The sequence below is a fragment of the Etheostoma cragini genome, chromosome 20 (assembly GCF_013103735.1).
Source record: "Etheostoma cragini isolate CJK2018 chromosome 20, CSU_Ecrag_1.0, whole genome shotgun sequence".
NCBI classification, from domain to species: domain Eukaryota; kingdom Metazoa; phylum Chordata; class Actinopteri; order Perciformes; family Percidae; genus Etheostoma; species Etheostoma cragini.
This window is the reverse complement of record NC_048426.1, coordinates 10,472,171-10,496,429: the sequence shown is the minus strand read 5'-3', so window position 1 is coordinate 10,496,429 and position 24,259 is coordinate 10,472,171. Positions and strand designations below refer to the sequence as shown.

At 44.5% G+C, this 24,259-nt stretch overlaps 1 protein-coding gene across 8 annotated transcripts in view; it reads left to right on the top strand.

Moving 5' to 3' along the window:
* The window catches only part of meis2a (Meis homeobox 2a), a 79,533-nt gene that overhangs the window by 4,986 nt on the left and 50,288 nt on the right, over window positions 1-24,259 (top strand). For all 8 annotated transcript variants that reach the window (XM_034857914.1, XM_034857912.1, XM_034857913.1 and 5 more), the window contains exon 7: window positions 8,165-8,279. In XM_034857914.1, the coding sequence (XP_034713805.1) occupies window positions 8,165-8,279 (115 nt within the window). The remainder of the gene's footprint in view (window positions 1-8,164; window positions 8,280-24,259) is intronic.

Genomic DNA, 24,259 nt, shown 5'->3' with positions numbered 1-24,259 from the left:
CTCGAGGATTGTGTGTGTGTGTGTGTGTGTGTGTGCGCGTGCGCGTGCGTAAATTGCTGTCGCGTATTATGGAGAGTTGGAAAAAAAAGAGAAAAAGAACGTGAGGCAATTATCTGTTACGCAGGTTTAACGTTAAAGCAGGGTATCAGCGGTAAGCTGTAGCTTTAGGCCAATATTTAAAAAGAAAAGGGCTTTATTTTTGGGTCTGTGGGAGCTGGATATGGCCTGTGCGTAATGCTGTGGATTTTGCTGCAGAGGTGGAGAAAGTGGTAGCCTATTGAAATAGATCTCAGAGCTATGGCTTACCATCAATGTCAAGTTCACAAGGCATCTGATGGTTCGTCTGGAGGCCTTCCATTGCTGTTGATGTTAATGTGTTTAATTGTTTCGTATTGATTGCCCTGTGGTTTGCTCTGCAGTGGCTCTCTCCTCTGCTCCCCGTTTTATGGCCGGAGGCTTCATAACGCTGAATTCAATTATATGCACCTGAAGTACAGTAGCTTTAAATTTGAAGATCGATTCCCTGGTTTAAATCGTGCATTTTCGGTGTAATAAACACAGGCTCCGCCCGCGATATGGATTGAGCTGACAGTGTATTATTGAGTTGACATCGGGTGAATGATTGCTTCTTGAATGTCTGTGATAAAGCTAATGTTTTGGTGGGGGTAAAAATGAGCGGGCTATTGCACTTAAGTGACTAGTTAATATCTGTGTAGCACAAGGCCAAGCCTATTAGGAATTAAAGCAGATTTAAGTGTTATGCAAAGTCACTGCGCTACATCTGTTGGGTCTGGCTGTAGGCCTAATAGCAGTGCATTCCCTTTGGAAGCCCGTCGAGTTTACATGGCCTCGCAGTGCACCGCACTAGGTGAACTAAAACACAGATAGACCAAAGATGCCGATGTTGGTTTGAGAAACGGTCAAAACGGCAATATTGTGGTCCTCCAACACAAGTGTAGAAATAAGGCATGCTGTTGTTTATATTACAGAGATTAGATAAACTAGCCTGTTTAGTTTCATGGCAGATGGTTGATACTCAAGCCAATTTCCAATGGAGCCTCCAGTGCTCAGACACCAGCTTTGTCATCAGTCCACTTGTGAGAAATATTTTGATAATTACAAAATTAGATATGCCAATAAAGCAAATCAGGAGCAGCAATAAACAAGGTTGCATGACAAGCTATTTATCTTGAAGTCAATTGGACTGACCACCTCATTAGGTGTTTAAGTTTTGAGGGATTTATTTCACTTCTGTGGCACCAGTGAACTTTTTATTACAACAAACTGCTGGGCTGGATTTGACAAAAGCAGAAGAGAGTTTTTCCCCATCTTGTTAGCTTTTAGAGCTCTGTTTGTGCTGAGAGTGATTTTAATTCTGGCTGAGTACCTACATGTTATGGTAACATACACGCTCTAGCTTATAGTTATTGTTTTCATAAATAAAGTACAATTCCTAATTTTCCCACCATGTGTGAGAGCATGTGTGCACCTCATGAGGGTTTAGTAGAAAATAATATTTGCAGAAAGTGAAACCATTGAGGGGAAAATGTGCACTGTGCCATCATGATCTTTGTAGTAAACAGTTAACTTCTTCAGCAGTAATTTCAGTTTCTAATTGAAGGGGGGGACCAGCTTTTCATGCCTAAGATGTGTTTTGAAAATTGGAAACAATGCCCAAAAATGCACTTGGCTGCAATGTGCCGTTGGATGAAAAACAATTTCTGTCCTACTTTTTTTTTTTTATTATTTCTTTTGTTTGTATTTGTCTTTATTTTATTATTCATTTCTGTCCTCGCTTCTCATTGAGGAGAGGGAGGCGGTTTGCTAGTTAGATATGCTAATTTATTTAGTTAGAATCTCTCACGTCCATTTTTCTTTGCTTTGATATGCATTTTTAATATACAGCCCTGGGCTACATCTCATTTTGTGAAAGTTGGTTTTTCTGGAGATGATGAGGCTCTTCACTGAGAAGGAGGCGGCACATTGAGCTTGTTTGTATGTATGTGTGTGCATGTGTGCCTGTGTGTGCGTGTGTGTGTCTTTCCTTCCTTATTTTTTTTTTTTTTTTACCTCTTTCTGTTTCCCTCCTCCTCATACCTGACAGCCGAGCATAATAAGCACAGTTTTATTTACACTTGAATGCAGCATTGTCTTAGAGATGATTGGATTATAGAATAGTGAGAGCTGGATGAGGCCTTGCTGACACTGTTGATTTCCCTTATTCGCTCGCGGTGACTATCTCAACCATGTAGCCCACCCAAGGCTTCCTAACTCATCGCCCCCTCCTCAGATCAACCCCATCCCAATTAAAAGAAAGAAAAAAAAAGATGTTGCATTACACATGAAGGGTGATGGGGAAGAAAAAAAAAACACAGAGAGCGGTGTAGATTTGTAAACGCTTGATACAGTGTGTGCTTGTCAATGGTTTGCTCTCTTGTCTTTTAATTAATGAATACAATTTCTGTCTCTTCTGTGCTACATCCAATTAGGGAGGCAAATAGAATTAACAGTGTCTGAATATTTTCCGTTCTAATGAATTAGCCTTTGTGTCTTGTCGCGCTATTGTGCCGCTTCTCCAGTAAAGCTTACATATTAGCAGAGGGCTTTTCATTTCCTCCATGCATATGCATTACGCTTTTGAAACTTTTTGGGGATTTTGGATTTCTGCATAGTTTCAGATTTGTTTCAAAGAAAGAAAGTGTGTAGGATTTGCAGGTCCTGGCGCTTTGTTTTAGAGAGCTGTCCTCAGGGAGTGATAGTGGTTCCCATAGAGGTTATGGCGTAGCTTATCTTGACCCTGCATGGCTGGAAAGGAAAAAAAGGGAAAAAGCTTTCTGTTTACATTTGCTTCTCTGGTGCAGTCTCTAGGCGCTGAAGACCATTGGTCAAACATAGTGATGTCACAGGTTCAGTCAAGTAATAACAATAGTTCATCTTGTGCCCATGGAGTGATTTACTGAGTGCATCAGCAGAGATGGGTGCTCAGTAATGTCCTGTTTCTGAATGTCAGTATGCAGGGTGCAGGGTGCAGGGTACAGGGTGCAGCGCATACACGGGCTCTCTGCCTGGGACACAGAGCCCTCGGGCCGAGCCAGCCTGCTGAACCGTGGAATTTCTCAGTTTTGGAGGTGTTCTAATTCAACTAGCTTTGTTCTCCTCAGGGACCGACTGCGTTTGGATCCCCCCCCCCCCAACCTCACCCCCTCCCCTTCTCATAAAAACAGTGCAGCGTTGACTTGGACCGCTCTGTCTGTTCCACACAATTGTTTTGTGATGGGGGGATGTCTGGGCTTACATTTCCTATTTGATTAGTGTTCAGAGGCAGGGTCCTGTTGGCAGGCATATCTAATCATTGCTACCGCGACTGGAGAGAGAGGCTATAGGCTCACTTGTTGCATCTCCTACACACCCCTTCCTTTAACTGAATGCATGCTGTAAATGACTGCAGTAAAGAACAGTTGCTGCACAGTCGTTTTAACATCGTGGGACGCATGTATGTTGACTTGTACCTATTGAAATACAACATACAGTTAATTTTACTACAGGCATACACTTTGTAATTCAATACAACCGCTCCACTATCAATTCTACCTTAAAAAAGATAAAAATGTTATTGTTCATAGCAATGGAAATTTGTAAATTTGTTTATTATATATCAATGTGGTGTACTGGATTAGGTGATATTGAGAAATGTTGACGCACATTAAGGGCAAAATATTAGAAACACCCCTCAATATAACATCATCACTAACTGATCTCAATACTAAAACATCTAATTCAATCAACACAATATTATAGGCATTATAAAAATAGACTCTATGGCAAAACAGTTGTACTGGCTTGTATTTGATTGTACAGGTGTATGTAGTAATGTGGCCAGTGAGTGTATATTTACATAATTAAGGGTTATTTGCTACAAGGAATTACTGAAACTAGAATTATCTATAATGACTTGTGTGTTTTATATTAATGCTATTTCATATTTTAGAATAGTAATTTTGATGTGTGTTATAAAGACAGTAAAACAGGTTGTTTTTGTCTCAGAGAAAGTTTTGAAGCTTAAATACAGTCACTCAATCCCCGGTGTCTGTTAAAACATGCTGCGGTGAATTATTTGCTTCTAAATTAAGGACTCTTTATAATCTGGATAATTGAGGGTGTTGTAAATGCTCAGTTGTTTAATAGAGGTGCACCTACACTTTTCTAAAGAGGCTGTGTATAATTATGTGCTCAACCCAACAGAAATTTGGGAAGAGTTTTTTTCTGTGTTGTTGATGTGTCTTGAAATGTCAGCTGGCTTTATGATTTACGGCCCCTTGTGTTTCTGTCGTGTCAGCGATTCTGTACATGTTCAGCACAGGATTCCTGTATTTGCTCATTGCAGTGGCAGTGCAAGACGCACACACACACACACACACACACACACACACACACACACACACACACACACACACAGAGCTAGTCGTTCTCAGCCTACCTCACGCTGCTAGTACACCAACAGATTTCTTCCATTTCCTCCGGGTTTCAGGGGAATTTGAGGGAAATTCAATGATGCTGCTAAATCAATTTTACTTGAAATTCCTAGGGATGTAGGCAGAGTGCAGTGAGGGAAGTGAGATTGTGCCAGGCAGGTGTTTGTAAATGAGAAACAGGGGACAGGAGCAGAGGAGACAGCAGCATTCTCCTGCTCTCCTGTGGCCTGGCTCCACTACAAGCCTTCCTCCCCATATTGTCTCCTGCTTTTATATTAATTACAACTTGTTTTATCAGCTGCCAGTTGCTAACCCCAGCAAATAGACACAGCTGCCCCTAGAGACCATGCTTCTTTTGTATCTTATTCTCTATCTAGTCCTATTGTGTGTGTGTGTGTGTGTGTGTGTGTGTGTGTGTGTGTGTGTGTGTGTGAGAGTGTGTGTGTGTGTGAGTGAGTGCGTGCTAGCCTTTTTTACTCTTCCTCCTCCTGGTAACACCGCTCTTTAACACAATTAGGCAAGAGCATGGAGTGAACCATGTTTGACTCCTAATTATGCCCAGCTTTAGGGAATAGTCACATGGGCTAGAGGCCTTCTCTTCTCTTTGCTTCTTCCTATATTTTTTTCTTCTTCTTTTTTCAAGGACTTCTTTTGTAAGTTGAAGAAGACTGTTTGGGTGACATGATCCCCCCCCCCCCCCCCCCCCCCCCCCCCCCCCCCCCCCCCCCCCCCCCCCCCCCCCCCCCCCCAACTTGTTTGAACTTTATCAGACCCATGAGGGTTGTGACAAAATGGTTGTGTGTGTGTTTGTGTTACGCGGTGTCTGGTGATGCACCCTCCATAGCTCAGAGAGGCACACTAAATTATTCATGGGGAGGAAAGGCTGTTGCTTTTGTCGCCTTGTTGAGCGCGGAAAGTTGACGCTTTTGTTGTGATATTTCTTGTCTTGTTTAGCAGACAGGGTTATAAATGAGAGGTGACTTACATGTATGAAAAAGGTGAGGGTGCGTCATCAAAGATATCTACTGCATATGCACAAGGCTTAGTATCTACTGTATTATTATCATGTGATAGAAAGTACAGTGGTCTGCTTTTTGCACAATAAGAAAAAAAATAACAAAGCTTTATCTGGATCCATACAGACCCATTAAACCCACAGGGTAGCAAATCACAGCCAAATATCATTCGCTGCCACACCATTAGCTGAGGTGTCTTTGAATTTAATTTAGTGCCAGCACCATTAAAAATGACACATTACTCTGCAATGATAGCTAAATGAAGTCCTATCGATTCAGCTGTTGCATTAAAACTGTGCTGTGGCCATAACTGGCAAGTGTTAGAGAGAGAGAGAAAGCAATAGAGAGAGAGTGTGTGAGAGTAGCGAGCATAGTTTTGAGGTCTGTCTTGCATCTTGCCGGCAGTGGATGTCTCATCGTGAGGAAGTAGAACCCAGTGATTTTCTTCTCTTGGAACAACAACGGAGAGCACAGATCCCAGCTCTGCCTAAATACAATATGTACTCTGGGAGTCTGGGATTTTTACCTCCTTCCCTCCTTGTCAATTTGACGCTGACAGAATTAGACTTAGAGTTTTCCCACATTAGTGATTTGACTCAGCATATGCTGTGTTGAGAATAACAGACAACAGACCTTGTTCCCATGAAGTGTACCATGTGTCGATCAGTGGCCCAGACCTGGGATCCCATCACAATCATCCATCCCTCTCAGAGCAGGGACACTTTTCCCTCCGCTCACTCTGGAGGGCTAAAACCCACGCAGGGGCTATTGTTCACCCTGTCTTCGTACCCCTCTTCTGAGCAATTCTCCGAGCTCTTTATCTGATTGCCATCCGGTGAACAGCTGACGCTGAGAGGGCCTTGAGTGGAGCGGAGGGTCTGAAGGGCCTTGTGTGTTTCTGTCTGCTGTTTTCAGCTCCGAGCTGTTTGAGAAAACAGCCCTCCTTCCCCAAAAAACTTAGCAGATAAAAGGGCCTCGCTCACAGGCATAGCAGCAGCCGCGCCTCCGCAGCAGAACAAGCAGCAGCACATCAGGAACGCACACCCAAGGGAGCTCGGCAGCCGCTTGTCTTATATCCTCTGTTTCCCTGCAAACCTACACCAGTCTCCAGGCACTATCCTGTCTGTCCTCCAACAGTACAGCTCACTCTGACTGGGGTACCAAAGCAGGCAGGCAGGCTCCTCTCTGGCGGGAGCTGAGGGAAAAGAAGTTCACCAGGAACTGAAGTTAGACAAAATGGTAAAAAACGGTCTCTTTCTTGGAATATTCTCTGGCGTGTACATTTTCCTTCTGTTTTCGTATGTATGTGTTTATGTGTGTTTGAGGGAGAAAGAAAAAAAACAACCATAACGGGAACTGAGAAGTGGGTTGAGGTTTGTGGGAAACCCTGGTGCAGGCCTGTTTGTTTGGCTTGGGCTCTGCTCAAGGGGCCGCTTCTCTCAGGCCCCAGACAACGTTGGGCTTACGGGGGCCAACATTTTGTCATCGTGCTCAGGTAACAGGTTAAATGGGGAAAGACTAGCTAGGGTTGTATCAACTCTGTGTGAGAGGTTGTTTGGAGCGTGTATTGGACTGAGCCTGTGTGTCTGAGTGCAGTAAATGACGTGATCCGTCTGTCCCTCTATTGCCCGAATGGCAGAGGAAATTCCACCTTCAGCCTGCCTTCATGTGGCACTGATAAAGCCTTTCCTGTACAGTAGAAAATCCTGTTTCCCTGTGTGCAACGACAGGGCAGTAGGAATGACCAGGAAAGAGAGGAGGAGAAGGAGATAAAATGAGATGTAGAGGGAGGGAAGGCTAAAAGAAAGACGCCTTAAAAGCAACAAAGTTGTTTATGGACATTTCTTTGAAGTTAGCCAGCAGAGATTTAACACTTTTTTAGCATGTGTTTGTATATATAAAAGTGAGTGTGTGTGCATGTGTGTTTATACTTCTTGCTATATTATGTCATTAGCATGTGTGCGTAAGTGTATTTTCTTGCAAGCCTCTGTGGGCGTGTGTGTATGTCGGTGTGGGCGTGTACGCATTTTTGGCAGATTAGCAGCAGAATGACTGTCATATCTTATGTTCATTTCTGACAGTGGTAATGATTAATGGCGGCTGTGGTTTGTTTGGACACTTTACCTCTATATTTCTCACTTGACACGGAAGTCTCAATTGGTTATGGTATAAACGAACTCCACTGGGCTCTGCCATATGTGTTTAGACAATTACTCACAAGTGCCCCACTTGCAATGTTCATAATCAAACTGCGTTCTGCTCTCATGCATTAATGAAACACTTTGATTACAGTGTTTTGACTTATTGCCAGCTGCTTTAGTGCATTAGTTACTTTCTATTCATCTTTGATTCTAGTGGCATGGTTGATTGTCTGCTAGCTGGGGAAACAGGCGATGGGGCTCTTTGCCCTGCCAGGAGAATGTAAGCAGGCCAAGGACCTTTCCAGTGCCTGTAGACTCTTACAAATGTCACTCACTTTTCCAGCATACTCATGTGGTCTCTCTCTCTCTCTTTCTGTGACTCTCCCTCTCTACCTCCCCCCCCCCCCCCCCCCCCCCCCCCCCCCCCCCTTCCTGCTCTCTCTGCTCCTGGTTTGCGGTTTGGACGGGGAATGTGGATGGATGCACGGATGGATGGATGGATCCCACGCTCGCTTTCTCTCTTTTCAAACCTCAGAACCCAGCTTCCTGGAGAGACCATGACGACGCCACCTCCACACACTCAGCCGGCACACCGGGGCCCTCCAGCGGGGGACATGCTTCACAGAGCGGTGACAACAGCAGCGAACAAGGTGAGCCAGCACAGAAATGGGCATGCACATGCACACTCACACACTCGTACATGCATTCACTTGTGCACTCAAGCACTAACAAATAAACGTGCATAGATAAAGGCACAAGTCTATGCAAGACATATTGATCGTCATGCATTGATAGAGTTGCCAACGCTCCAATGTATCCCTGTCTAATGGGAGATCTACAGTGAATAGACGGCACATATGTCCCAGTCCCTCCTTTTGCACATTGGATTATCCCACTTTTTGACTGGCGTCCATGTAAACACATAGTCACACCTAAAAATGAACACGCTTATCCACTGTTACACACAGCACAAATGCAATCAACAGCCACTGAAATACACCAACCTAGTATAAGGGCTTTCCAAAATGTTGCTATTTAGAGAGATGAACAAAAGCTGGTGATTAATACTATATTCCTGCCAGTTCTTGCTTGCATTTAAACCATATTAACTTTGCTCACACAAGAGCCCCTAATTATGTATCAGTGAGCCTTCTGTTATCTAGTACACAACCTGCCAAACAGCAATAATGCATTTCAAAACAAATGCATTTGGAATTATTACAGATAGTTTGTGCAAGTCACAGCTATCCGCCTTGCATTTTTGTCACAGTCTGTATTAAATTTGACATGTAAATTATCACAAGGATATGCTGTTAGTTGAATATAGAGGTGAGGACGAGCATCCATACATTGTGAGGTTAAAATTGTTTATGAAATGCAACTGCTGCCTTAAATAAGAGAACAGATGATGAGCTCTTGGCCTTTCTTTTCTTGTCTTTCCTGGTTTTGAATGCACCGCAATCTCTCAGAGAGAGAGAGCGAGAGAGAGACAGTTTTGGGTCTCTTTCTGTATCTTTGTGTGCCCACTGGCAGTGTCCACGGTTTTGCATGAAATTTCATCACACCGTCTACATACACACACACAAACGTGCTCAGCAGATCACTCACAGTGAGTGAGGGCCCTTGCTGTGTCCCATTCAAGGCTATCGTTTTGCCAATAAGCGATCAAATGTATCGATGGGGTGAGTGTCTGTGGTGGGGTCGTTTAAATCATCTTCTCCTTTTCAGACAGAAGCATCAGTTGAACCATTAATGACCACAGACTGAGGGCCGCGGCAGACCTCTGTGGTTAGCTGTATCAGGACTAGTTGGATCACAGGCTGTTGTCAAGCTAGATGATCATAGCTAGGCCTTGCCTTAGCAACAGGATGTGTCTGTTTGACAGTGTAATCATAATGAAGGAATGGGGTACAATAATATGACACTTAATTGATCCTGGTGGGGATAATTAAATCATTCTCCTTTTGGTTGCCACCTACATGATGAGCAAAGCAAAGGAGCTGTTGCAGGAAGAGAAGAAGAGAGAGAGAAATGAGCAAATTAGGTGTTGGATTTTTTGACATGGAAGTAATAATATTACTTAAAAACACTGGAAGATTGCAGGTCAGAAGACAGAGCATATGTGGAGTTTCTTCAGTCATTGTTGCAATTGCAAGTAGCATGGGAGATGAAGACTGCAGGAACAACAGAGAGAGAGGAGGGGGATGAGAGAAGGAAGTGCACTGCCTATTGATTATCTTACACACATAAGTACAAGTGACCTGTAATCCACAGAGCACTTATCGACTCCTCTCCCCACCGTATCCAGTAACAGCAGATCAATATGGGCCAAAGACAATTACGGTACAGCACCATGCACTAGGCCAAGGTAGGCCTGGACTAGATCAGGGCCAGAGCCTGACCTATACTGAAGAGTGCTAAATGCTCAATCTTTCATGGTGAAACAAAGTAAGCAGCATAGAGCAGACGTAGAGATTTAAAAGAAGGCAAAGCGAGAGACATTGAAGTGCAGAGGTGAAAGAGTAGAGAAGGTAAAAAAGTATGCAGAGTGAGAAAAAAGGGGAATGAGAAAAAAGAGAGCAAGAGGGCAGCTGATTTAATGGTCTAATGAGGCCGTCCTACAGCCAGTTGTTTTGTGTGAGGCATGCTCTGACCTTTCGCTTTGCTCGGGAGCCCCGCCGCCTCATTTTTCACATTCTTGCAATTACGTTAACGCTTGAAGCGCTCGCTGACTCCCGACTCTGGCCCTTCTATTCTGACAGAGACTTCCCTCCCCAACCTCTCCACCTTTTCCCCCTCCTCCACTCCACTCCACGCATGAACTTGCCTCCGATCTCAATACATTTCCACATAAAATCTGTAGTCCACACTTTTGTGTTCACAGAGAAAATGTGAAATGTGTACTTTCCTTCAGTAATGGGGTCTTTAACAGCTTGGCCCCTGTTAAAAGGGGTGACGATGTGGATCAGTTGAAGAAGACAGAATAAGATGGGAGTGAGTGAGAGAGAGAGGATGAGAGGGAGAAAGAGTGCGTGAGACACACGGTGCCTTTTGGGTTTCAGCTGCAAAGAAAAACATCAGCTCTCTTTTGCCATCTCCCATCTTGTAAGGTGTGTTGTATGTGTGCCTGTGGCTTGAAAAACATTTACCTAGAAAATTAATCCAGAAGCGTCCCTGCGTTGAATATGTGACTCCGCTCCATTTCTCCTAAAAATGGCAAAGCATGTCTCACAGTGACCAGATCCAACTGATTTAAAAGTGAAAGAAAAAAGAAAAGCTTGAACTTGTTTCTGTCCTTACCTTTAGGGTGTACAGAAGAAAAAAGATCAGTATCACTCGCATACATTTTTTTTAGTATTGTGCATACATCGTGCATACTGGTCCCTGTGAGCAGAAAAAACTTCCACAATCTCTGGCTTGTATCTCAGCTTTAAGCATTGTTCTAAACCTATGCCAAAAAACTGTTTCACAAGTGCACAAACATGTAGTAAACCAAGGTATTCACCAAGGTTCAGACACCTACGAGAAAGTTTTCAGTACAATACTCAGATCTGTAATCTTCTTCTCTCCCCCTCCCAAAAAATGAATTATCACCCTCAGGGCAAATTCTGCACTCTCACTTACTGACTCTTAGAGAGTGACTCCCTATGTTCTAGCTAGATAAACAAATATCCGCGGTTGACGGGAGATGGTTCAGAAGGTAACGCACAATAACTTCATTGGCTCTGCTTGCACATCATTTTGATTAACAGTCCTTTGGAACTCCTCCAAGCTTATCTAGAAACATCAGAGACATCAGTTGCAGGGAGTTAAACTTGATGAATGTGCGTGCCTTAAGATAGCACTTGTTTCCAAGCAGGTGTCCGTAATACGTTAAACACCCAAAGTGTGATGAAATGCTTTGCCCCCACCAAACACAGTAGAGTCAAATGCAATCAGTCATGAACTGTAAATCCCCAACACTGATGCAGCACGGTATGTAATGTTTTCTCCTCTTGCTGTATGTGTGTTTCTGAGTGTGTGTGCGCATGCCTTAGCGCCAGTCCACACTTGTAATTATTAGCTATGCATGAAGACCGAAATCCACGTTGACATCTTGAGTGGTGAGCAAAGAGGCTTTCTGTACAATTCTACTGTAGATGGAATAGGCTCAACGGAAGAGAGGAGAAAGCATTTTGTACATTTTCTCAGCAATTGAACAATCCCCACGCTCTGCGGATAGACAGACTCCCCAGAGAGACTGAGAGAGGCAGAGATGGAGAGAAAGGGAGGAAGAGAGGGAGAGCTTGAGTGTTCGGCTCCAAGGGAGCATGCTGCGCTTGATGGTATTGTGGTACATTGGTGTGCGTGTGTGTGTGTATGCGTGGGGAGTGTGGTGAGCTCCCTTGGCCCTGGCCAGGGGCCCCACTCAGCAAGGTCTTTGTGGTTGAGCTCACTGGAGGGGGGTCATTCATGGTGGGGACACGACTCTCCGTGTCCGCCCAGAGACTCCCAGCATGAACGAGGCCTGTTGAAAGTGGCATTTTCCAGACCTTTGGCTTTGCTTTATTTTTATTTTTTTGACAGCTACACTTAGGGCTCAAGAAGACTCAAAAATGAGAGAAGAGAAAGAAAGAAAAAAATGTAACCACAACATAAAAGATCAGCAGAGTCGATTGCAAACACAAGATGGAAGCCTTGTTGCGTTTTAGTAGCCTATACTCCGGCGAGATGTGTCTGTGTATAGAAAATATATATGTAGTGTGTGTGGGTGCATGCATGTGCGTGTGTTTGCTGGTTCTCTCTAAGTGCCTGTTAGAGTTTAATTTAGTGTAGTAATTAAAGCTGAACACTGGCCCATAAACAACAGATAAACAATAAAGCAGACCCAAGCCCTGCTGTTTCATGGCTCTCACTCCCAGCTGTTTGAGCACTGATAATTTTTACACAGTGCCCCCCACCTCACCACAACACAATGCTAAAGCAACAAGGGTGTGTATGTGTTGCAAATGTGTGCCTTGGTATATTTTAGTGTGTGATGGCAGCGGCTGAACAAAAAAAGGCCAAAGAAACACAAAAACACACAGGATATGTCTACTTCCCCTCTCAATAGAAACCACAGAAAACCACAGTGAAGCAGAAAGTGTAAGCAGAGTAGTCTGCCCTCGGTAGACACTTTCAAAACCAGCTCAATGGCAACAACGATCACATAAACATTACACCAAGTGCGGCCATTCAACTCATATCTTGCAAGATCTTGCCATCAGTGCATCAGCAAGTGAACTGCACTTAAAGAAATACTGTACCTGCTTAATGAGGACAACAGTGCCACAGCGTTTCTCAACACGCTACTATGTGCCGTTTTAGCCTTGTCACTACATGTCAGCCCCATCAGTCAGGTGTCTGTTGTGAAAACAGTACAGTAGGACTGTCTGATGGTTTGTTGGGAAGGGGCAGGGCCATTGTTGAAAGCCGAGAAGAGTTGCTGTGGAGGGGGAGAAAACACGGTACGGAGGGGATACTTTCATGATCCCATTAGCATAAGAGAGGCTAAATTATTCATGTGGAGTGCTTAATCTATGGGGGAAAGTATAGTTAATGCACATAGTTTTAAAATGGATCTTTCCCTGCCTCTGCTCTAATACCAGATTCTTGCTGGATTCAGCATTCACGGGCATTTACGGGAACGGCTGTCACTCTCCCCTGCATACACACACATAGACATAATATGTGTGGGCATATGTGCACTCTTGCTTAAGCGCTGCTGCACTTCAAGCTGTTTCAAGGGGCTCTGCTCTCAGGCTCATCCCTACACTCCCTCTCCACATAAGTCCCCTTCTCATCCTCCCTTACCCTCTCCTTCTTTTTATTCCTTCAGCTCTCTCTACCTCTTTTTCTCCCACACCCCCACCACTCCCTCTCTCACCGTCTCCCTCACACTCCTCTCCTCTCTCACCCCTCTCAGTCTCGCTCTCAGTACCGCAGACTACCTGGCCCTCATCCAAAATGTGATTAAAGAGAATGATCAGCTCCCTCAGCTCCCTCCTTCCTTCCTCCCTTCCGTTCTCTCTCTTCCTTTTTTTATGTCTCTCTGTGTTTCTCCTAACCCTGTGTTACGTTCTTAAAGTCTATAGATCATGAGAGAGAAAACACACACATGAAAACAGCGAAAGCAAAGGAACTGTAAAAGGATGAGGGCTGCCAGTAGAGTCAGCTCAACTTCCAGTAACATAGTCCTCTACCCACAACATCACCACCACTCCATCCACTCTGCAGCTCATGCTTTTTCCTCTTTCCCGCTCTTCCTCTTATCGTCTCCTTCTTTCCACTCCTCTTGGTCTCCCTCGGCTCTGGTTGGGGCCTGGTCCCTCAGGTCCATAATCACGAACAGGCCCCCGGCGCGACCCGGCCTTGCCCAGCCTGGCCTAGCTTGGCCAGGAACTGGGTCCTACATAGCAGGAAAGGTGCATTAACTGGGTCAGCCTAATGTGCAAACTAATGTTTGGAGAACATAGGGAAAAAATTACCCAGATTATTCTGACAGCAGTTGAGGAGAATGTCTGTCTGTTTTGCGCCATTAAGGGAAAGCTTGGGGGAGACATTTTTTTTCTTTCTTTCTTTTCTTCTCTTTTTCTGAGGAGATTAAGTTTATCTGGGAGTGAGTTGATCATAATTAAAAAGCAGAAAGGAAAAGGTGTTGCAGGAAAGCAATCATGATTGAACTACAGTAAAAGGAGGAACGTGACTTTTTCTCCCTTTTACCCAAAGCCTTGGGCCAAAAACCTAGTCCAGTGCTGTTGTATCAGTTCATCATGCATTGGGTTTACACACCCATGTTTCTTGGCTGATTACTCCAGTGCATGTGGTGATGAGGAAGAGTGCACAGAGGTCTGATGTAATATGGCTAAAAGGGATTTGAGCGTGTGCCCCCAAGGGGCATTTCCACGTCCATTAATGCTGCCGCCGCTGTATTTTCACAAGGATGACAGTGCTTCAGTTCTTTAAAGGGAGAGTGTTTTCCCAGGAAATCTTCTGTCTTGTTTCAGCGGCCTAGCCTGAAGGGGGTCAGCCAAGAAGTCACCCTTAAGAGGTGATAATCCAATTGCTCTAGTCCTCACCAGATTTGTTTACCCTTGTGTGTGTGTGTGTGTGTGTGTGTGTTTACAGAGTGTAAGCATGCGTGTGAATGTAATAGACATAGAGTGGGAAGCAGAGGCAGCAAGATGCCACCGGATTCTTCTGTGTCCAGCCCCGGGCCCCGTTCTAGATCAGAGAGAGGTTATAGAGGCCAAGTCTGTCAAAGGCACACCTGCAGGGAAACTCCAAAAACCCTGACTGCCAGCTTACACAGGCCCGTTTAAGGTGTGCTTATTTGGAGTTTAACCCTGACTTCAAATGTCCTTTCCCTCTCTTCCCCTTTGTGTTTGACCAATGGGGCTTGTGCTCTTTTACTTTCTTTCTTTTCTTCTGCCTCCCTTGGCTCTTTAATCTCCTCCACCACCCCCACCCTCCCAATTCTCCTCCCCCTAATATCCAAACCCCACATCACAGCAAAGGTCCCTCCTAAAAGACAGCAAGCGGTTGAGTAGAGTGGCTTAGCAAGGCCAGCTATAGCTTGTTCACTTGCTGTGTGGTTTTCTCTTGTGTAAACCAGGGTTTACACACTGAAGCATATTTGGAACTGAGCAAAGCAGCTATACCCTACAGGTAGTGCTTTAACCATGCTGCCACCGTCCAAAAGAGTGGGAGGATGATAAAGGAGGTGTGTTACAATCCAAGTTCTTAGTCTCTGCTGCTGATTTTCACGCGCACATCTTTTACGTTTATGCAAAGCTGTAGAGGGCATTATGCAAGATAAGCTCATTTTCTAGTACGATTCCGACTCTAGTACATGCTTTAATGACTCTTAAAGCCAAGGGCTGCTTTTTTAAGCATAATGGCAGTCCCACTGTCTCCCAGTTTCCACGTAGCCAGAGTGCTTTTTTCACACCTGATCACTTTTGTTCACCCATTTTATGGCTATTGGGAGCAGGCGGAGGTGAGTGATTTGACAGTAGTTAGTGCCATGAGCCCTAATGTTTATTGGAAGCAAGCGTCTAATAATTTTGATTACCCCAAAGGAGGTATTAGCCATGTTAGTCAGCAAGGATAATTTCTTATTTACATGCCCCAAGCCTTGAACACTCTGAAGGAACACTGGGGCTAAATGCGCAACAAAACGAATCAAACATGCCAAACGAGATGCTCCATCCTGGCTGGCTGCAGGGCTGAAGCTGGGAAAACCTTCATTATGCATTTTCCATAATTCATTTAGAGGGTTATCAATTTGCAGAATACAGGGAAGATGTTTGGAGGGGGAAGCAAAAACATATCAAACGAAGGAGGAGAAAAAGGAACAAGGGAAAGGCGAGATGAAAAGGAGTGGGATATTCAGGGATAGCTCAGTGCCTGGATTTTTAAAACGTTGTTCCAATTACACACTTTTCCATGTTCTGAGGCAGAACTAGCATGTTAAATGCTGCAACCTCCTCTCTTTTACCAGTGTCACGCTCCGCCCCCTAAAAGAGCAGAAGCTGATTTCTTTTTAATGAAAGCCATTTGGCACAGGAATTCTCTTCTATACATTTTTTGCTGAGATTGAGGTTGCACAGAGATGTTCTAGTTCAGATATTGCCTTTCTGTTCATTTAGGGTCGCTCTTTGTTTGACTTCTGCCCTGCTTACTCAAGGGCTTCTTGTATCTATCTCAGTGTGAATTTCAGGACAGTTACTACATGTTTTCATTTTTTCTCTCCTGGCAACATACACTGAGAGAAGAAAAAGACCTTTAAAAGCATCTTTCCCTCCGCCATCAGGCAGGGATGACTAAGGCCCCATTAGAACAATTGCAGGAAACTTAGGGAGACCGGGAGTATTCAAAAGAATGAAAGCAGCCAGAAAACACCACTATCTTGTGATAACCAGAGCTTGCTTTCATTATCTAAACACAAAAACCTCCACCTTGGAAAAATTGCACTCATTCCATAGCTTCATTCAAAAATAAAACAATGAAAACAGAGAGGTAGAAAAAAAAGGGAGACAGAAAAAGAAAAAAACATTTAACATTTTCCAAAGTGAGGGGAGGGCCTGCATTGTTTAGTACGAATGCTTACTCCCAGGGATGCAGTCCTTAGACAACTGAGTGTCTGCAGGAGACATCTGTGAAGCCTGACCTTGTGACCCCGGAAAGAATGCTCTTAAGGTGGGGGGAAAACTGCTTTTACCATTGCATCATGGCCTACAGGACAGCCCAGCAGCACAACAAACACAACGGCTACAGAAAATAACAACGCAACACACCAACAGTCGATGGAAAAAAAAAAAGAGATTCTTTTTTGGGGGGGGGGGGGTAGTTAAAGTGAAACGAGCAAAAGAGAGCGAGTGTGATATTGTCAAGAGAAAGAGAAAAGAAAAAAAAACAGTAGAGGAAAGGAGGGAGAGAAAGGCAGATAAAATACACAGAAAACAGACAGACTTGATGTGAATTGTGCCTCACAGGCCTGGCTGTCTCTTACTCCTTTGCTCCCTCCTCCCACCCCATGAGCTCATTTTCATCCTTTATGAGTCAAAAGGAAGCCCAGTTGAAAATGAAAGGTTACACAAGCCAGAGCCCAAGCCCTCGGAGTGAGAGAGGAGAAGATCCCTGCTGTAAGGGCCCTGCTGCTATTCAAAGCACCTGCCATTGTGTGGGCGCCCATCCAGGCCTATTGTTGTGCAGAAATTAGTCGTGCTCCCTTTGGCTCCCTTCGGCTCCAGAGGCATGCGGCAGACCCCCTTGTTGTTTTGGGTTCAGATACGTGGTCGGATAGATGCGTGGCCCCGGCTACCATCACCACTGGCTGTGGCCCTTTGCCCTTTCTCCCAAAGCACAGTATCATTCTGCTTTTTTCCTCATCTACCCTCTGTTGTGCACTCTAAAACACTTTCAGGCCAACATTCCTATACTTTACTCTCTCTTTCTTTTGTACTCCTACTCTCCTTTCTCCTTTGGTGTATATGCTTATTGTTCTTCGGAGCACCCTCATTATACCCATGGTTATATTTTAAGGGCCTCTCGCTTTGATTTTGGTCTCGTGGGGAGTGAGTGGTGGGCTGGTGGGAGCTGTAGGGCTGGCCCAGCTCTCCGGGCTTCCCAGCCAGCGTCTCGGAAAGGGAGCTTGGGGGTATTGTTGGGCTGGGCACCGCTGCAGAAGCTCTGGTGCTACAGCTAGTGCAGGGGTTGGATGTGAGGGGAAAATTGAAAAGTCAATAACGAAGGCCGCACGAAAAAAAGAAAAGAGAGGGTGAAACAAAAGGAGATGGAGAGCTTCAAAAAGCTGAGAGCTATAGAACACTGCTAATTAATAGCATCAGAGGAATAGCTTTTTTTCTTTCTTCTGGAACTTTAATGCTGCATATGAACTTGCAAGGCGAGGCGATTAGGAGCTCACATTGTGTGTCAGGTTCATCTCACTATCAGACCAGCCTGCAGTGACCATTTTGTATACTAAGGATTGGCAATATTGCATTTAGGAAATGAAAAACAAACATGAAATGCATTGAGTGGCAAACAAAAAACACTATATTGTAATTCAACCCTACTGTACCTTTGTAAAACTATTGAGCCATCAATCACTGTGTTAGAGAGCGGTTGATTCAAGTCTGTGGTCATTTCTGAGGCTGTAGTTTATGGTTATTGTAAACTGTTTCTAATATGTTTGTTCCACCATAATATGTAAATGAGATGGGTACACTATTTGAAACAACTCTAAATATTATATCACTGAAATAATGTAGTCCAATGCAACACCAGTACAGCAGTAAGCATGTGTATGATTACATGCATTTGGTACTTTGCATTTGTCAAACTGTACCCTTATTCCAAATAAATTGCAGTGAGTTTTTACTTTTTCTTGTCATGCATCAAACCAAAAGGTGAGGTGGAGGAAAGTGACAAAAGACAAATGCTGTACGGTCAGCGAGACAGAATGGCATAATTTGAACCAAGGCTTTACAATTTGTATTTTTTTTCACAGCAGTAATAGGCTGTTCTCTCACTTTTCCTGCCATAGCAATTTCCACTGCCAACAGCTGTCAAGCCCCTAAAATCAAAATTAGTGCCATGGAATTGGGCCTTAATGAAATGACCTGCTCGCTTTACCTTAAGGAGCAGGGCGGACAGTCAATACTAGCCTCATCAAAACCCTCTCTCTGCATGCTGCGGCCCCATTAACAAAAGGAAATAGTCTCGAGTAAATGTATTAAGCACTACTTCCACCTTCTAATTCTATAATTTTTTCCTCCTCCCTTCATGATTCATTCACTCTTTCATTAGTTCCTAATATTGAAAAAGGCTTTTACCTGGCTCGTCTGTCCTCGTGTGTTCAACAATCATTTGTCACAATGTATTACAGGTATGTCCATGTCGTATATTGGGGATAAATGTTGTGTCCAACTCTGGCTAGGATGAGGAAACATATTTCCTTATGCGTTAGGAACATGTTCATAGCAGAAATACAAGATTCTTTCCATAATATCAGCAGAATAATGTAGCATTAATAGTTACACCATGGAATCCAGAGCGGTGTGCTCCCCACCACCTCTGCTTCTTATAGAAAGACGTGAATGTGTGCCATGGCCCAGTGGAGGACACAGGACCCTGGTTATTGACTTGTAAAGGAGCCGGTAGGTGAGGGGTCTTGACAAGACATGAGCGTCTGACTCTCTTGTAAAGCTGTATCTGATTTCTCTGCTAGTTGGCTCCCCGGAGAGACCCGCTCTACCCTCTGTTGATCAGACTCTCACTCACAGCTGTATGGAAAAACGCAGCGATAAAAAGAATGAAAGAGTAGTTTTGTGAAAGGAGACGCTCTCCTTGTGTATGCCATGATTCCCTGTTAGGGTGAGAATGAGAGCGAGGGAGGGGGGAGAAGGAAGCAAAGGAATCAGCTACTAGGTGAAAGAGTTGTAGCCAAGACTACATTTAGTTTCTCAGTCAGTATTCCAGAAAAAAAACACTCTAAAGATTATTGTTTTGGTGAGTTGTGTAACATGGACTCAAGAAGGACGTCTGCATTTGTGTAGGTGGGATGGTATTAAAAATAAGAGACAATCGTATCAGCAAGAGGGCAGACAAAGCGAGTATCAGCTAGATCCTCACTCCTCACAGATCTGACTAATTCATGAGGTAAACTGTGCTGATACAGAGAGAGAGAGAGAGAGAGGGAGATTCAGGTGGAGGGAGGAAGTTTTCATTGACTCTCCAGAGCAGGCCAAGCCAAAGCCCCAGAGGGATCTCTCTCAGTTTGAACTTTATCAGGGGCTACGCTTAATCAATACACTATCGGAAAAAGAATTAATTACCAAAGCAGAATAAAACAGCTGCATTTTAAACCAAGGATTCATCAATGCTGTAATCTCTTGGTTACAGCTCAGGTGTCAAGAGGATCATTTTAGCTCCATGTAATGAGGAACTGTGGGAGTTGTCCTCCTCTTCCACCTCTCTGTTTTTGTCCCCCCCCCTTCCAACCAACACCCAGTTCCTATCCCCTACCTCGTTCCTATCCTCTACATCCTCACCAAGATATTTTCATTCCCTTCTTTTTTCAGTCTTTAGTCTACCTTCTCATCTACCTACAATATTCTCTCTGTTTTGCACATTTTTCCCTCTTCCCTTGCCCCATCCTTAATAGACCAACTGTATTCTTCTTCCCCCTGCCTCCCCCCATCCCACTACATTCCCTTCCCACCAAATTCCTGTCTTTGCGGTTATTAAACTTGAAATCTCTGGTGCGAATGCTGACTGGAACGGGACATTCCCGCTGCTGTAGCCATCAAGCCGGACATTCCTCTGCTCGGCCTGGGACACCGCTGGTGTTATGCAAAGAGGGGGGGATAAGAGATGGGTGAGGTTGGTGTAGGGCGTAAAATCACAACACACAATGCTTAAATGGTGAAAATAAATATCATTTTTTTTGTGTTTAAACTCAATGGACTGTGACAATCAAAGGAGAAGATTGGTTGGAAAGAAATGAACGGTGTACAATGAAGACATTTAGACACCGGGGGACAAACAAGCTACATGGGAAGTATCGTGTGTGCCACAACAACCTTGGCCGTGTTATTGCAACAACCACTGCCATCCACCCTTCACAGCCCTTGACCCCAGCCCAAAGCCTGTAAACGGACTGTCCTTGACTCCCCCACATTGGGGGATTTCAAGGCAGGTTGAGAAGGGGTTATGGGTGATGAATTGAGTTTTTAGTGAGCTCATTAGGAAGCCAAACAGAGTTTAGACTGGCGGAGCAGGGCAGCAGCGCAGTAATCAGTTCTGCTTGCTTTGTTCCCTGCCTCCAGGACATTTGTGTGAAAAAAGAGCGCGGGGAGAGAAAAAAACTTCATGGCATTTTGGCTGATGAGAGGGCTGCTGAGCAGAGGCTACAATCTGATGGTTGACTTGTTGATTTATAAACCTTTTAATCCATTTACTCTACCAACCCCCCAGCTCTGTGTAGAAACCCCCATCCCTGCTCTACTTTGATGCCACTGTCCATCAGGTGTGGCAAAGATGTCTGCATTAAATCCAAGTCGTTCTTCTCTCTCAGTATAAAAACAGAGAGTTGGTTTGTTTGGTTTTGAATTGTAATTGAGGGTAGAGAATCACTGCTGATGCTGTTGTCATACATTGCCTCAAACAGTGTAAGCTGTTCTGAATCACAAAACCACACTATGTTAAAACTGGCAACCAGCACACAGCTGCTCTTTCTGGCGGTTTAGGTAGAAGACTTTGATATGCAATAGTTCCTAGCGGGATTGTGAAACCATTTTCTTTCTTCACTAGCAGATGGATCCATATGATGCATGTGCACGCTCTCCATCTCTTTGTTTTCTTTTGCTCTGTCTAGTCTCTTTATTCCCTGCTTTCGCAACATTATCATTCCAAAGTAGAGCAACCTAGTCATTTTTACAAAGCAAAAAGTGTGGAAGCAGCTTATTTTACTAATGATCATGCTTGTTTCAATTCAACATAGCCTCGCTTATCTTTTGGGAAATACCTATTCTTTAATATTTAATGCAGCATCCAACCTTAGGATTTTTGGGTATGCTTCTCTGTGGGCACCCAGCCCTGTTTTGCCACAGTTGTAAATTATAGAGGGAGTAGCATCAATATGTGCAATTTTAACCACTAAGATCAGGAATAGCTCAATTGTACCATATTAAGGAAGGGATAAAAGAAGGACAAAGTCTGGGTAGACAGAAACGCGATTTGGACAGGTCCATTGGCAGGTTTGTACATTTGTTTATTAAGAAACAAGGTATGAAGCGTGATTACCTGTGAGACCAATTAGCCCCATTTGATTTGGAATTTAAGAAGAGCAGTGGTAGTGTTGGAGTGCAGAGGGAAGCAGGGTGGAGTTGTCAGGGGGACAGAGAGTGTGAAATGTCTGGTGGAGACCCAAAGCCCTTCATTAGCCACTGATCCCTGTCTGCTGAGTGAGGAGCAGTCATGGGCATCACAGCTCCCTTTTAGTTCCCCCAAAAAGAGCGGGGTGAAGGGGTGGAGGGTAGCTCCTCCAACCCCTGCAATTTAGCCCTTTGCCATTCATGCAAATTGGGTCCTGACATCTGCAACAGCCTGCCTCCTTTCTTACATACATCTTTATTCCATCTCTTTTCTTTGGGTCTTTTTCCTCCTTGGAGAAAGAGCCTTGTCTCAGCTGACATGCATTCTGTTATACACACTCCACATCTGTGTCAAAAGTAGCACTTTTTTGTCTGTCTATACACATAAATAAGTACGGAACAAAACAACCAAGATCCCAGGAGGTATAAACAATCATTATGCAACCCTAAATCTCCCAATTTATGATGAAGTAAGAAAATTGCTGCAGGTATAAGGTTAATTACACCAATAATTAATTTAGTAGAAAGCGTTGAATGATGATGAACTCTGTGCACCCATGTTAAACTTTAGGATGACAATCTTATGAAAAGATCAAGACAGTTCTAGGCAGTGACTCTGGAGAAAAGGCAGTAACCAGGCAGCCTGCAGTAACCAGGCAGCCCCCCCCCCCCTTACTCCCTCTCCCTTCTGGACGAACTACTCTTCTTTGGCTCCAGGGGAGAAGCTGAAAGGGGAGGGTGGCTTTGCTCCAGCCTTTGGATTAAAAGGTAAAATAGCCTAACTGGCTGTTAAAAACAAGTTTTACCTCCAACCCTCACCCCTCCCCTCTCTTTCTTTCTGCTCCCTCCACTTCAACCTCGCCCTCTATGGTAGGGATGTGCACAGTGGGGTCAACACTGCGCCTGTGAGAGTAGAGAGGCCTTGTATCGGTACAGAGGCGATAGTTATCTCCAGCATTCCAGGGATGACAGAGAGATATCTGCCTGATGGCAGGGTTAGGGGGCTTAGAGAAGGGGCGGAGAAGGGAGGGAGGTACAGGAGTTATTGAGCAACTACCCCCCACCACCTCCCTCCTTCCTTCCCTCCCTGCCTTTCTTACTGCCTGACTGCCTCGCTTCCCCACACAGAAAAAAAACATCTAATTAGAAGCTCTTATTCCACTTCATTTAAGGGAACACTTAATGATGTGTTTTTGGGGGGGAGACAACTACACATTAGTTCTCATGCAAAAGGAACCACTCAGTCGTTGCACTCAGGATGCAGATACAGCTGTGTTTGAGATGGAGGTTTGTCCTCATTTCTCCCTGGTGTCATGGCTATTGGAGGAAAATGTGGGAGTCCTCTCTCTTTCACCTTTAGCCGGTGTCCTGGTGGTAACAGGGGGTGGTAAAGAGGAGGCGGGTAGTGACATGTGAGTTTGGCAGGGAGACTTGCTGAAGGAGAGAGTTTGTTGTAATTGCTCCGACAGGTTTTAGGGCTGTTAATGACTCCGGCCTGAGCGCTACCAATTTGTCAGCATGCTTGCTGTTTACTAAGCTGTTGTTTTATGGTCCAGTGCAAGGGGCTGCTGCTTGTTTAAGCACAGATCAGGAAATAATCAGCGTAAAACACTGGTTGTAGTGGTGCAGCCACACTAAAACAGTTCTGTTTAGAGCCCTCATCTACTGTATGGATCTGAATGAGCGCAGTAAGCCATTTGGTGTGTGGTCACACTACGACACACACAAACACACTGATGGGTCACTTACTGTTAGAAATTGGATGCTCAAGTGTGTGTTTTATCATTAAAAGGGATTATGTTCTACTCGTTAGCACTCTGTATGTTACGTAAGTGCTAAGCATATTGCTAGCATGCGGTTGTAGCCAGAAGACTTGTAAGCCCCATCGGCACAGTGCAACAGAGGGCCGGCCATTCCACTAGTGTGAATAGAGCCTCTACGCGTTCGTGTGTATGTGAGAGAGATTGTGTGTGCGTCAAGAGCATGTGGTCCCAGAGCCGGCAAAGACCCCTTCGTAAATCCAGAGTAAATAAAAGGGGTAACCAGACGGACAAAAGAGGAGCCCCCACTGCTTCTCTCATTCGCTGCCATTTGGGGGACTGAATGTGCTAAACGCCGCTTATGTTGGCTGAAAAGTTGAGGAGAAAAAGAGGGAAAAGGGAGGCTCTAAATCCCCCTCTTCTTTTCTCTTCATTCTCCGCGGCCAAGCCTGCAGGGCTAGAGGTGGTGTA